Source organism: Panthera pardus, unplaced genomic scaffold (genome assembly GCF_024362965.1).
Source record: "Panthera pardus isolate Hobbes unplaced genomic scaffold, ASM2436296v1 HiC_scaffold_3, whole genome shotgun sequence".
In the NCBI taxonomy this organism is placed as follows: Eukaryota; Metazoa; Chordata; class Mammalia; order Carnivora; family Felidae; genus Panthera; species Panthera pardus.
In genome coordinates, this window is record NW_026526876.1 from 46716864 (window position 1) to 46731195 (window position 14332).

The 14332-nt window shown below is 35.4% G+C and overlaps 1 protein-coding gene across 1 annotated transcript in view; it reads left to right on the forward strand.

Annotated features, from left to right (window-relative positions):
- The window catches only part of DHX40 (DEAH-box helicase 40), a 46938-nt gene that overhangs the window by 5829 nt on the left and 26777 nt on the right, over positions 1-14332 (forward strand). Inside the window, exons 7-10 of the mRNA XM_019431095.2 lie at positions 547-678; positions 10376-10475; positions 12695-12781; positions 12924-13106. Of these exons, the coding sequence (XP_019286640.1) occupies positions 547-678; positions 10376-10475; positions 12695-12781; positions 12924-13106 (502 nt within the window). The remainder of the gene's footprint in view (positions 1-546; positions 679-10375; positions 10476-12694; positions 12782-12923; positions 13107-14332) is intronic.

The window sequence follows — 14332 nt, forward strand, 5'->3', positions numbered from 1 at the left end:
CATGAGGTGTTAAATCCATGTCTCATAGGCCTTTTTTGGAAGTCAAAAATAGATTAGTTAAATCCTAAACTAGTGTGATTCTTCAATTAGCAGCATCCTACTAACAGAAATGAGTCATTTCATCGCTCTCCTCCTACTCTGCCTTGTACTGTCAGAAGTGAGACATTGTAAAAATTGCTGCCTTTTTCAGATTACTTTAAGTATTTTGAAATACACCTAAATGCAGTATCTCTTGGACTAGATACTCCTATATTAATGATTAACTTTACTGAGTCTTTCTCAAATACTGTGTTAACAAGATGAAAGTCTTGAAGATTATAAACATTTTTATTCCTGTAGAGGTTTAAATTGCTTGGGAACTGGTGTTCAGTTTTTAATTTTATTGTTGAGATTTGGTACAGTTTATTTGTTCATCTCCTTTAGATCAAATGAGATTTAAAATAACTATTATGCAAAACTAATTTTAATCTAGAAGGCTTTTTCCCCCCCATTCTTAAATAATATTTGCTGTTCATTTGCTAACGTTATTTTCCTCCCTCATTTCAGGTCAGTTTGAAATTGAAAAAAGTTGTGAGTTACTTTTTCAGATGGCGGAGTCTGTTGACTATGATTATGATGTTCAAGATACAACTCTGGATGGTTTGTTAATATTGCCATGTTACGGATCTATGACAACAGGTAATTCCTCACTAGAATAGATAATTTGACTAATTTTTTAAAAAACTTTATTGAAAAATCACGTATGTACAGAATAGTGCACAGATCCCGAGTATTTAGGTCAATTAATTTTACAAACAACTCATTTTTGTAACCAGCACCTAGATCATAAAACAGAACGTTAAGGGAACCAGCCTTCCTTAGGGAAGGGATTTTCCCTTGAAGTCTTTTAATATTCATTTTTTCAAGAGCCTTGGACAACCCTTGGTGTTGTTTAAGAGTGGACTGTGTCTCTCCCAACAGAACAAAAATATTGTTGGTAATTTTTTTGAAATGAGGACTATTATTTCTTTTTTTCTTTTTATTTTTTTTCCTGTGTGCATGTGCAAGTCAGGGAGGGGAAGAGAGAGGATGCCAAGCATGCTCTGTACTGACAGTGCAGAGCCTGATGCAGGGCTCCATCCCACAAACTGCAAGATCATGACCCGAGATGAAAACAAGAGTTGGATGCTCAACTGACTGAGCCACCAAGGCGCCTGAGGGCTATAATTTCTTGATAAGAGTACCATAAGTCAAACCTAATTTCCCAGTGCCAAAGAATTTCTAGAAACATACATCTAGGTATATCTGAGACATAAACACAGTAGATGGTTTTCTTTTGAAATAGCACATATCTGATTTTCAAGAATGATGATGTTCTTTTGTAATTTCAAAGAGCAAATGCAAACTCTTATCCTGATATTTGTTCATAATAAATAGTGATGAATTAGGTTTAGGATTTGTTTAGTAAAACTACTTTATTAACGGAATTTGATATGTAAAACTAAAGAGAAGTTATTTATAATTTGATTGTGATTAGCATTTAATGTAAAAATAATTTGAGTGTTTTTATGTTTTATGTGTATTTTTGTTTTGTTGAGGAGATGGTTCTTACTCTCTTTTTTTTTTAATGTTTATTATTTTTGAGAGAGACAGAGACAGCAAGGAGGGAAGGGGCAGAGAGAGAAGGAGACACAGAATCGGAAGCAGGCTCCAGGCTCTGAGCTGTCAGCACAGAGCCTGATGCAGGGCTCGAACTCACAGAGCACGAGATCATGACCTGACCCGAAATCGGCTGCTTAACTGACTGAGCCACCCAGGCGCCCCAGTTCTTACTCTTATATTAACAAAAAAAGTTTAGGAATATATATTTTTATAAATAACTGTAGACCACATGCTGGTTTGGAAATCTCTTTTGTGATGATATTAGGCCCTTGCCCTCAATATTGAAATCTTCTTTTAGGTTTTTATATCTTTAAGGGAATTCTTAGGGTCATTATTTGATATTTAAGGTTTTCATTGTTTTCTGGAGATTTGATCCTCTGGCTCCTTTATAATTTACTTTGTTAACTGCTAAGGTAATTCAAAACTCATTATGGTTGCTTTGTTATTTTTTTAAAATTATTTTTTTAATGTTTATTTTTAAGAGAGGGAAAAAGAGAGACAGTGAGAATGGGAGAGGGACAGAAAGAGAGGGTGACACAGAATCTGAACTGTCAGCACAGAGCTGGACACGGGGCTCAAGCCATGAACCAGGAGGTCATGACCTGAGCTGAAGTCAGATGCTTAACTGACTGAGCTACCCAGGCGCCCCACGGTTGCTTTGTTATTAACTATTAATAATATAAATGCATTTTTCTGTATAAATAGTTTCATTCTTTCCTTTGTCATATTGAAAATAACATGCTGAGTCTGCTAGTGCATCTTGTTTAATGTCCTGAAATCCAGTTTTTATACTTTTAAAGGTTGCTAATGACCTATTTCTCAAATCTCATGACTATTTTTTTTTTTTTTTCCATTAGTTTGTATTTTGGTTTTGTGATAAGTCTCCCTGAAATGCTGTCATCTGGGATAATATTTAATTACCTAGTTCTCCTGACCACTCTTTCTCTAGGTGTGCTGCCCTCCCACCCTTCCCAGCCTTTGTTTCTCTTTAAATGTGACTATTGCTTAAGGTTTTATCCTTAGTTTTCTGTTTTCTTAGAATTCTTTGTTTTGGAGAGTTTGGATCCTAGGACTCATCTGTCACTTCTCTATGGATGACTGTCTCTAGTTCAGTCTCACTCCTGAACTCTGGACCTCCTGGTTTTCCTAACGGAGCTTACTGGTCTGCATCATATCATCCTAGATCATTCAATCCAAATGTGACCATGCCTATAGTTGTTTTGTGTGTGTGTGTGGGGGGGGGGGTTGGTCTCTTGTCCAGATCATTCATTCATTCTTTTTCATTTTTCATTGTCATCATTAGAGTTGGAATCTTCAATTTGCTTTCCTAAATTGTTAACATAATCTGCTAATCTGTTTTAATCTTTCAGAAGCACAGCTCTGATTGTGTCAGTTTCTTGTTGGGTATCTTCAGCCATTCCTTATTACCAACTGAATTAAAATACTAACTTAATAACTTGGCATTTATTATCCCTTCCAGTGTGATTTCAACCTACTTTCAGCCTTAATTCCCAGTGTATGAGATTTTCTGTGTTGGTGTGTATGTGTGAATGGTAAAGATATAGAACTGGGTGTCAGGAGAACCATTACTGAAGGGCTTTGTTTGTTTATTTTAGTTTCCCTTCTGGTTCTAAGGACACGATAAAGTTGAGCTACTGGTGATCCATTATGAGCATAGTAATATTTATTGGAGCAATTTATAACAATGCAGAGAGGCATTCAAATTGAGCTAATGAGGTACTGAGTAATGGGTAACGTGAAGTTGGGAGAGAGTGGCAGATTCCTGGGATTATAGGCTCTTTTTTTAAAAGCCTGGTTATTATAATACTTATAATATTTTATTTATTATTGCTACTTTGGGTGATGGAGAGAAACACTATATGTTATTTCTTTTATTTCCCATTATGCTTTAGGAATAGAAAACTTGGACTTGGGAGTGAGGAGAGCAAAGAAGGGTTTCCTGCCTGTGGCCTGTTGTGAGGGGGTTCAAAAATGACTCATACCTAGGTTTAGCGAGTAAGTGAAGATTTTGAGGTGGATATGTTATTTGCTTTTATTTCTGGGCTAGCTATGAGGGTGGCTTACTGTTTTAAAGGGACATCTTAAGGTATCTCTCTAATTGACAAAAAATTCTCAAATGTCAAATGTGAAGAGATGCTGTGGTATCCCTTCTACTGGCAAGATTATATGATGCTGTTCCCTGGGCTGAACTAACCCCCCACCCTTTGTGATGTTCTCTCAAGCTCAAAGTGTAGGCAGTATTTTTTACTCCTTTTCTTTCCACATCTTTTTTGTGGTTGCATCTGCTATTTCCTTAACTTGAACTCCTCCTTTGCCTTTTATTCTCCCCTCTTACTGGCTGAAATCCTGCTGTTTTGTTTCATGAGTGCAACCACCTCCATAAAAACCTCCCGATTTCCCACCTCACAACTGGCTTTGATCTCGTCTTCGTTTAATCCTCACTGTGCTTTCCTGTTCCTCTTGTGACACTTCACACATCTTACCTTGTGTTATAGTCGCCTCATCTCCTTTATGAGATTATGAACTACTTGAGTATTATATGTTGAAAAAGTCCTGATCAGATGTTTGTTAAATTGAGTTCCAGGGTTTTCATTTTCTGCTAGACATTCTGTTGATGTTTTACATCAAATGCTAGCTATGTCTAGAACCTTATTCTTGTTTCCCTCAAACCTTTTTGCTCTTCTGACTTCCCTCTTGCAACACCTGTTCAAAGTTTTGCAGTTTTTCAGGTATACTGAAATATACCTGTTATTTCATAAGTGACAAATATTTGCATGGAATTTGACAGTTATCTAATTCAGTGTTCTTAACCTTTTTTGAGGATGGAGTCTCAGATTCTTTTTAAAAGACAAAGCCATGGTTTCTTTCTCTAGAAAAATGAAAATATACCCATGTATTTATTTTTTGCATAATCAGACTTCTTTATTTTACAGATAGAGACTAAGTGATGTTCCTGAGGTCACAGGGTAAAACTGCATTTCATAACTGGTTATCTATTCAGTAGGGACTGAAAAAATGAGTACATGTTTCCAGAATACATGAAGAAAAGGAAAGGAGATTTGCCTTGGATTAGTGTGCAATATTTTCTCTTCTTTTTTTTAGAGAGAGAAAGAGCACGAATGGAGAGGGACAGAGGAAAACAGAATCTTAAGCAGGCTTCATGCTCAGTGTGAAAATTTTTCTTTTGTCTTGTAAAGAGTGCATAGTTGTAAAATAGAATCAGAAAAGTAAGAAAAGTAATTAAGATTAGATCTCACCAACATGATTAAGTAATAATCACTATTAATATTTTGAGGTATATGAACTTTTTCTTTATATATTTAAATATATTTTTATTGTTTAGTTTTTTCTAACAAAAAATGGCATTATATTATGTGTTTTCTTTTGTTTTTCTCTTCAGCCCTTTGTAGAAATTTTTAAAATATAGAAAAGTGCAAAAACAATCTATTTCCCACTATGCAGAATTAACACACTCTTAATGTCTCAGCATTTTTGCTCCAATATTCACTTAAGAAATATTAGTCAATTAAGGAAAAATGATACGATTTGCATTATAAAGAATTCAAGCAGTGTACAAAATTACAAAGGTGAAAGTAAAGAAATCATCTCAAGTTTGTCCATACAAAAATAAACATCTTTAACATTAGGAAAAAATTTAGATCTGTGTGTGTATGTGTGTGTGTCCATACAGAAGGATAAGTAAATATATAGGCAGGTTGATAGAAATACTTATGCTCTTAGTTGCTTTTTAAAAAAGTATTTAATTTTACTTGAATTTACTTGAAGGAATTGTTAAACTTTGAGTAAATCTTTGCCACATGAGAATATTTTATAGAAGATTGCTTTAAAGTTTAGAAAGACGAAAAGTATTAAGAAGCTGAAGTTAATATCTTCGTTTTAGATCTTACCTGTTGATTGTCTGATTTGAAAGATAACAACTTAAGTACTTTTATTCTTCTGTATCCTTCCCTTCTGATTGTTAGTTATTTTTACACTGTTTAGATGTATCAATATTTATCATCAATCCTTGCACTATGGAAATCCTTTCACCTTTCACTCACATTTTTTTTAACATTTATCTACTTTTGAGAGAGAGAGGTGGGGGGAGGGGCAGAGACAGTGGGAGACACAGACTCCAAAGCAGACTCCAGGCTCTGAGGTGGCATCGAGGAGCCCAACATGGGGCTTGCACTCACGAACCACAAGATCATGACCTGAGCCAAAGTCAGATGCTTAACCGACTGAGCCACCTAGATGCCCCTGGTTTTTCTATTCTCAAGTTACTTTTGGTTAATTTTAGATTGCCTGGATTTTTTTAACTTTTTTTTGTTAATAGATAAAAGGGCTCTTACGTGTTATTTTTTGTTGTTATTTTTTTATGTTTGAGAATGTCCGGCTTTTGCCTTTATACTTGAACTACATCATGGCTGGGTTTTATGTTCTTGGGTCACACTTTCTTTTCCTTAGAACTTGGTAGACGTTGTCCAGTTGTCTTCTGACATTGAATGTTGCTGCAGAGAAGTCTGAGGCCAAGCCTGATTTTTTTTCCCTTCCTTGTAAGTCATTTGCTTTTTCTGTCTGATTGCCTGGAAATTTCTCTTTATTTTTAAAGTTCAGTGGTTTTAATTAGGATATTTTTTTGGTGTTGAGTGTTTTATATTAAAATTTCCTGGAATTTGATGTGCTTTCTTAAAAAAATCAACTTTATTAAGGTATAATTTACATAGAATAAACTATGCTGGTTTTAAATAGACAGTTCAATGAATTTTGACAAACGTATGTACCCATGTAATGACGACCAACCATAAACAAGTTGAACTTTTATGATGTGTTGTTTTAATCTGCAAATTCAAACCTTTATTTCATGGAGACTCTATAGTGTTGTATCTGTGAGTATAATTTTTATCTATCTATTGGTTTCTGTATTTCAGGGATATCAATTACTCTTATGTTGGATTGCCTGTCATCCATATTTTTTAACTTCCTCCTAGTTACTTTTTCAGTTGCATTTACTGATTATCTCAGGCCTTTTTTTGGTGTCGAGAGTTTGATTTTCAGCTGTTAGTGAGAATTCTCAATATTTCTGACTCACCCAAAAATGACTTCTTGGGGGAGGGGTAGAGTTAGAACTGAGCAGTGCTATGCCTCTTTCTTCTCCAGAATCATCATCTTTTCCCCCATTGATTGATGGTTTATGTTTATTACTTTAGGTTATGTTCTTTTCCTTCTCTTTCTCTCCTTCTCTCTCTGTCTCACTCTCAGAAATAGTTCTGGTTTGGAATCTTTTTGGGGGAAGTTGGGACAAGAAATTTTATGAGGAAGTTTCAGTTGGCCTTGACATATAATATGTCATATGCACATATTCTAGGAGTGTTACTCCATTATGAGTATTGAGTGATCTCTCGGTATCTTCATTTCTTGGTAGACTTTGGAGTATCTTTTTTGCCTCTGTGCCAGTGCCCCCCTCCCCCCTTAATAACATCCTAGTACTTTATTACATCCTAATGAAAGTATTCCATTTCCCCTTTCCTTCCTGAAGAGTGAGAATGTGCTTTAAGATATATGTATTTAACTTTTTTCCAAATCTTTATAAACCAACATAAAAGTGGTATGTGTTGGGGTGCCTGGCTGGCTTAGTCGGAAGGGGATGTGACTTTTGATCTTGGGGTCATGAGTTCAAACCTCACATTGGGTGTAGAGATTACTAAAAAAAGTAAACTTAAAAAAAACTTAGTATGTGTTTATCCTTGTGGAATATGGTATTAAAGTGTGTGGGTTAGGCGTACCTGGGGGGCTCGGTTGAGCGTCCGACTTTGGCTCAGGTCATGATCTCAACAGTTTGTGAGATCGAGCCCTGCATGGGGCTCTGCACTGACAGTGCAGACCCTGCTTGGGATTTCTCTCTCTCCCTCCCTCCCTCTCTCTCTGTATCCCTCCCCCAGTTCCACGCACACACACATGCTCTCTCAAAATAAATACATAAGCTTAATAAAAATTAAAGAAAATAAAGTGGATGAAATGTAAATGAAATAAATGTGAGTCTTGTCAAAACAGCAGTTTCAAGACTTTTTAATTGATTATAGTGAACAAAATGGTAAATGAAACTGAAATTTTGCTTGAACTGAACACTTAAAAATTAGATATTTTTAGAAATGGGTTGATTGAAAAACAGATTTGATTAGAGATAAATATGTTCAGAAAGGATGTTTTTAATTTATGTAAAGTTTTGGGGCACCTGGGTGGCTCAGGCAGTTAAGCATCCACTTCGGCTCAGGTCATGATTTCATGGTTCATGAGTTCAAGCCCTGCGTCAGGCTCTGTGCTGACAGCCCAGAACCTGGAGCCTGCTTCAGATTCTGTGTCTCCCTCTCTCTCCCCCTCCCCTACTCGTGCTTTGTCTCTCTTTCTCTCAAAAATAAATAAACATGTAAAAAAATGTAAACATTTATGTAAATTTTTAGGGTAGTGAGGAATTTTAAAGGTAGAAGGATCTTAATTTATTATTTATATAATGCATTTTTAATTTATCAGTTTATTGGACTTTTTTGAGCACTTTCTATGGTCCAGACATTGTTCTATGTAGTGGGGATATATGTCTTGAACAAAAGAAAGTCCTTGCTTTCATGGAGCTACATTGTAGCAGAATAAATAGACCGTAAATAATGTATAAACATATAACTTGAACTACAAAGTAGTATACAACTCGTTTGAACCATCTGGAAGAAATGAGCTACCTAAATCTAATACCTAAAAAATTATTCTTAACGCTTAAGTTTTTTACCAAAAAACTATAAATCTAAAAGAAGTAGATCTTTTTGGAATTATTTTTGTATTCACCTCAAAACTTCCCCACAGATTTATAAGCTGCCTTTCTAGCACTTTTTTTACTTGTGAAATTAAATTCTGAATAATGTGGAAGAAAAGCAACATTACTTGTTTCAAATTTGTTTGTATGTAAATCTTGGCAAGTCACTTGACCTCTCTGGATTTAGTTTTCTCATCTGTAAAATGAAATGGCTGGCCTAGTTCCATGATTTTAAAAGTGTTCATCTGTGCCACTCCTTTTTTTGTGTGTGTGCACTCCTTTTCTCCCTTATCATAGTAGTTTAGCTTTGGTCTGTTACATATACTGGGAATACATGGATCTTTGAAAGATTTTATTTGAGAACAGGTTTTGTACTTTATTATTTCAAAGCAGGTTTTGTTAAGATTTTCTTGGCTACTGAAAGGAAAACAATTTGAGATTGCTCAGGTAGAAAAGGTGACTTTTCTAAACACATATGGGCATATCTCATGTAAAACTAATACAGCCAGGTGTTTAATTTTTTTTTCTTAAGGTGTATGTATATGTACTTATTGTTCTAATATATAATGTACAATAGTAAATACATATAACAGTTTAAAAAGATGTTATAGAAACTATAGGTAGAAATGCTAATAATTTCTTTTCATACCCCAGTGGATTGACTTGTGTACTCAATGGCATAATCACTCCTAATTTTTGGAAATTATTGAAATACAGTGATCCACTCAGATTCCTTGCTTTGGAGTTCCTTGATCTCTATAGTTTAAGTGATCTTTTTCTTTACCCTACCTCAGCCACCCATTCAGAAGCTTCTATCCTAGACTTTATCATTACCATCATTTCTGATCTCAGTTTTAAACATCTTTCTGATGACTACTTCCTATATTTTTGCCAGACACTCCACTGTTTCTAATTCAACAGGTTTCAGAATGCTTTGACACCTGTCCTTTATCAACTGTCACTTATCTTCTTTCACCCATACTATAATCATTCCCTTGCAAACATACTTAACTCTCTTGTCTTATTTTGTGCTTAACCTTGCAAGAGAGCAAGTCTGGCCAAATCTGTCTGCTACTTATTTTACACCCAGTCCTTTTAAGGCCTGGGAAGTGCCAGGAGCCCAGAAGTACTCTCTTGTCAGCTCTCGTGGCTAATTCATTCTTTTCTCCTTTTAGACTTTCTTCCATGTATATTAACCAGTTCTCTATGGTTCACAAGTTTATTTTTCATCTTTGCCAGAGAGTAGCCTAATCAAATTGGCATCTTTTGGACCTTATTCCAAATTCCAGGAGATTCAGATTGCCCCAGCTTGGGGGGAGATGTTTATCTTTGGTGCCATAAACTATGGCTGGAGGAACAAGGTACAATACTACAAGCGTTACTGCTTGGGTTCATCCTTTAGAATGTATGGCTAAGGGGAAGGAGTGTGGTGTTACTTGCTTAGAGAGGTAGCCATGAGTAATCAGAAAGACTCCCTAAAAAGTAAAAACCACCTAGCTAATCAGTCTTTAAGGCAGAGAGAGGTCCTTAATGTGTCATCCATGGATGGGCTTCAGAGAATCCCTGAACACGCTGAAATTATTTGAAATTTTTGTATGTGTGTATATATGTGTCTTTTAATGGAGAAGAGGGCCACAGTTTTTAAAATATTCTCAAAGGGAACTATGACCTACATAAAAGGACCCTGCTGTAGAGTTTATTTTAGCAATTATAATCTGTGATTTAATGGATCTAGAAATCTTAGCAGCAAGAGGTGAGGAGGCAAAGATAAGTTTTGCTATTTTGAATTCAAGATAATTAAAGAAGTGAAGGAAACGTAACTTTTAATGAAAAGAAGTAAGTTTCTCAAAAGTGGAGTTTGACAAATGCATGTTGTAAATTTACATTTTCTCTTTATGTGTATTTTAGATCAGCAGAGGAGAATATTTTTGCCACCTCCACCTGGAATTAGAAAATGTGTCATATCCACCAATATTTCTGCAACATCTTTGACAATAGATGGAATCAGGTACAACTTTTAAGGTTTCTTTAAAAAAAATTTTTTTTTAATCTTTATTCATCTTTGAGAGATAGAGTGCGAGCAGGGGAGGGGCAGAGAGAGAGGGAGACACAGAATCTGAAGGAGGCTCCAGGCTCTGAGCTGTCAGCACAGAGCCCAATGTGGGGCTCGAACTCATGAACCACGAGATCATGACCTGAGCCAAATTTGGGTGCCCAACTGACTGGGCCACCCAGGTGCCCCTAAGGTTTCTTTTAAAGCTAAGGAAGCCACTTAATTTTGTGTTTCCTCCTCTGTGTCATACACTAATTTCCTTCTCACATACTTGTAATCACCTATCACTTTTTTGTAATTATTGATTGCCATGGTTAGAAAATAGAGTAGGAGATACACAGTATACTTTTAGTATACTTTTTAACTACTTTTATTTGGCAATTTGTAGCTTTCTCTTCCAAAATTTAAGATTATACGTAATGTTTCACAGGTTTCATTATTCATTAGATAGAAAACCAAAGCTATTTTTATTTATCTCTGCTCATTATCAGCCTATACCTAAGATGATCTGATATTCTTTTCTCATCTGACACTTTCACTTGGTGGAGTAAGTGTTGTATATCCAAGTGTTTATCTGAAGGTACTGTTTCTCACTTTTCACCTTTTAGTGAAATGAACTACAATGTGAGTCTCTTATCTTTTTTTAAAATGTTTTTTATTTTTATTTTTGAGAGAGAGAGAGAGAGAGAGCATGAACAGGGGAGGGGCAGAGAGAGAGGGAGACACAGAATCTGAAACAGGCTCCAGGCTCTGAGCTGTCAGCACAGAGCCCAGCGTGGGGCTTGAACCCCTGAACCGCAAGATCATGACCTGAGCCGAAGTTGGATGCTGGTAACCAACTGAGCCACCCAGGTGCCCTGCGAGTCTCTTATTTTTTTATGTAATCAATAATACATCAAATTTTTGAGTAAATTTAGTGGAGAAACACTTGGAAAATTTAAATCTAGACTGATGGTTAATGTGAAGTTCTTTTAGACTGTTAACCCACAGCCCTTTTGGATATTTATCTTTAATCTAGTATATTTTACGTCCTTGACTAATATTTTATGTCCTGCTTGCCATAGGAAGGCTGGATGTGAATCTCAAAGATTGTATATATTTCTTTTGGGTAAAATGATCAGATCTGAGAGGCAGTTTAATTTTCTTTGCTTTTCTTCTTTACTTTAAAAATAACGATTTCACTAAGGGCTTAAGAGAGCAGTTGTCTGAAGTAAGTTAACCTCTGCAATTTTCTGTTTCCAGCAATGGCAAAAGTCATTACATAGTGTGTTTTGGAATGTTCCATTAGTGAATGGTAAACCTGCTATTACTCCTAACTTAGTTTTTTACTCGACTTGTTCTCTGTTTAATTGACTTAAATGGTATTGTTGGTCTAGAGGTGACTTTCAGGTTTGTTTTTTAGAGGAGAAATTCACATAATATAAAATTAACAGTTAAAAGTGAATAGTTAGTATTTAGTACTTCTACGATGTTGTACTACAACTAATACTAATTCTTTCTCTTCTAAAACATTTTTATTACCCCCAAATAAAACCCTGTGCCCTTTAAGCAAATTACTCCTCACGCCCTCCTCCATTCTAGCCTTTGGCAACCACCAGTGTATTTTCTATTTTTATGAAATCCTATTCTGGATATTTTATCCATAAGGAGTCATACAATATGTCTTGCTTTCACTCATATGCTTTTGAGAGGTTCATTCACATTGTAGCATGTATCAGCACTTCATTCATTTTTATGGCTGAATAATGTTCCATTACATGTATATACCATAATTTGTTCATCCATTTATCCCTTAATGGCTAATGGACATTTAGGTTATTTCTGCCTTTGGGCTTTTACGAATAGTGCTTCTATGAAAATATGTCTATGAACATTGGTTGAGTACTTGTTTCAGTTCTTTTGGGTATACGCTTAAGAATGCAGTTTCTCGATAATGTGGTAATTCTTTTAAACCTTTAGAGGAAACTTTAAACTGTTTTGCACATTGGCTTAACCACTTTACATTCCCATTAGTGATGTACAGGGTTGCAGTTTCTTGACTTTCAAGTTTTACGTTTAACATAAAAGTCATTATGTAGTTGTTAGTTTGGTAGAAAAGGAGAATACAAAGTGACCAAAATGCAACAAGTCTTTCCTTATTTTCTGAAAACATAACTGTTTTTCATTCCTCTTAGATATGTGGTAGATGGTGGCTTTGTGAAGCAGTTAAATCACAATCCCAGATTAGGGTTGGATATCCTGGAGGTGGTTCCAATTTCAAAGTAAGTCTCTAAAGCTTTTTTATTCAGAGAACAGTTTATTAGATCATTTCTAGCTGGCTTGGGGGTATGATGTTAACTACTTAGGAAACCTGCAGTATGTTTTGGGGACTTTTGTGTTTTGTTTTGTTTTTTCCTTTTAAAGGAGTGAGGCGTTACAGCGAAGTGGTCGAGCTGGCAGGACTTCCTCAGGAAAATGCTTTCGGATCTATAGTAAAGATTTTTGGAACCAGTGTATGCCTGACCATGTGATCCCTGAGATCAAGAGAACTAGTTTGACATCTGTAGTTCTGACCTTAAAGTGCCTTGCCATACACGATGTTATAAGGTATGTAGACAATTTGAAAAAAGAAAAATTTGTTAGGGTGGAGCCAGAATTCTTTTGAAGTATTTGATTCCTATATCACAGCTTTTCACAGTTTACCTAAGCCCAAATAAAAGGCTTCTTTGGGGCACCTGGGTGGCTCAGTCGGTTGAGCGTCCGACTTTGCTCAGGTCATGATCTCACAGCTTGTGAGTTCAAGTCCTGCGTTAGGCTTTGTGTTGACAGCTTGGAGCCTGGAGCCTACTTCAGATTCTGTGCCTCCCTCTCTCTCTCCCCCAACCCACTCTCATTCTGTCTTTGTCTCTCTCAAAAATAAATAAACATTAAAAAAAATTTTTAAAAAAAACTTCTTTGCATTGCTTTCCTGTGATTTGATCCCTTGCTCATATTTTAACGTTGGCTTAATGGGGTGCTTCACACTGAAGTTTATTTGGATCATTTAGTGACCACTGTTTATCTGTAATGAAAGGTATATAATGACCCTTATTCCAATCAGAAAGTGGTTTTCTCATAGCATCTTTTGTATGACTAGCATTGTACCAAGTATTGTGAGAGACAGAATAATACTCGGTAGTAGTATTTTGCTTTCACCAAACTTAAGTTATATTAAGGAAGCAAGATTCGGACACATGAAGCAAACAGTAGAACAACTGTTAAATTACTCAAATGTTAAAACTATATAATCAATTGGTATAGGATGAAATATTGTTGTAGGGGCTTGAAATTTCATATTATATGTGATAGAGGAAATAATGAAGGAAAGTACTGTCTTGCTCTTAATTTTAGTTTTATTTGTCTATGAATGTGAAAGTGTCGGGAACCCTGGGAGGTGACCATGCATTCTGTAAGTTCGTAAGAAGGGAAGTAATTACTAGATATATCCAAATATGTGTTCTATACTCTTGGAAAACCAATTAAAATTTTTTTTGGATAGTGTTAAGACTAGAGATGTTCTAAATGAGAATGTAGATAATTACAAAGAGGAAAGTATATAATATATGAAATTCTAACTGTAATCATGAATGATACCAGTGAGAAAGAAGAATCATCTAAAGAGTTCCATATGGCAAACAGAAAGCTTTCAGATGAGCCCAATTTAAAAACAGTATTCATAGTATTATTTTTGTGAATAATATATAATCACAAAACAGCATACAATCAAGAATAAATATGTATTAGAAAGATAGGAATAATATCAAGAGTGGCATGTAATCAAGAATAAATGTATG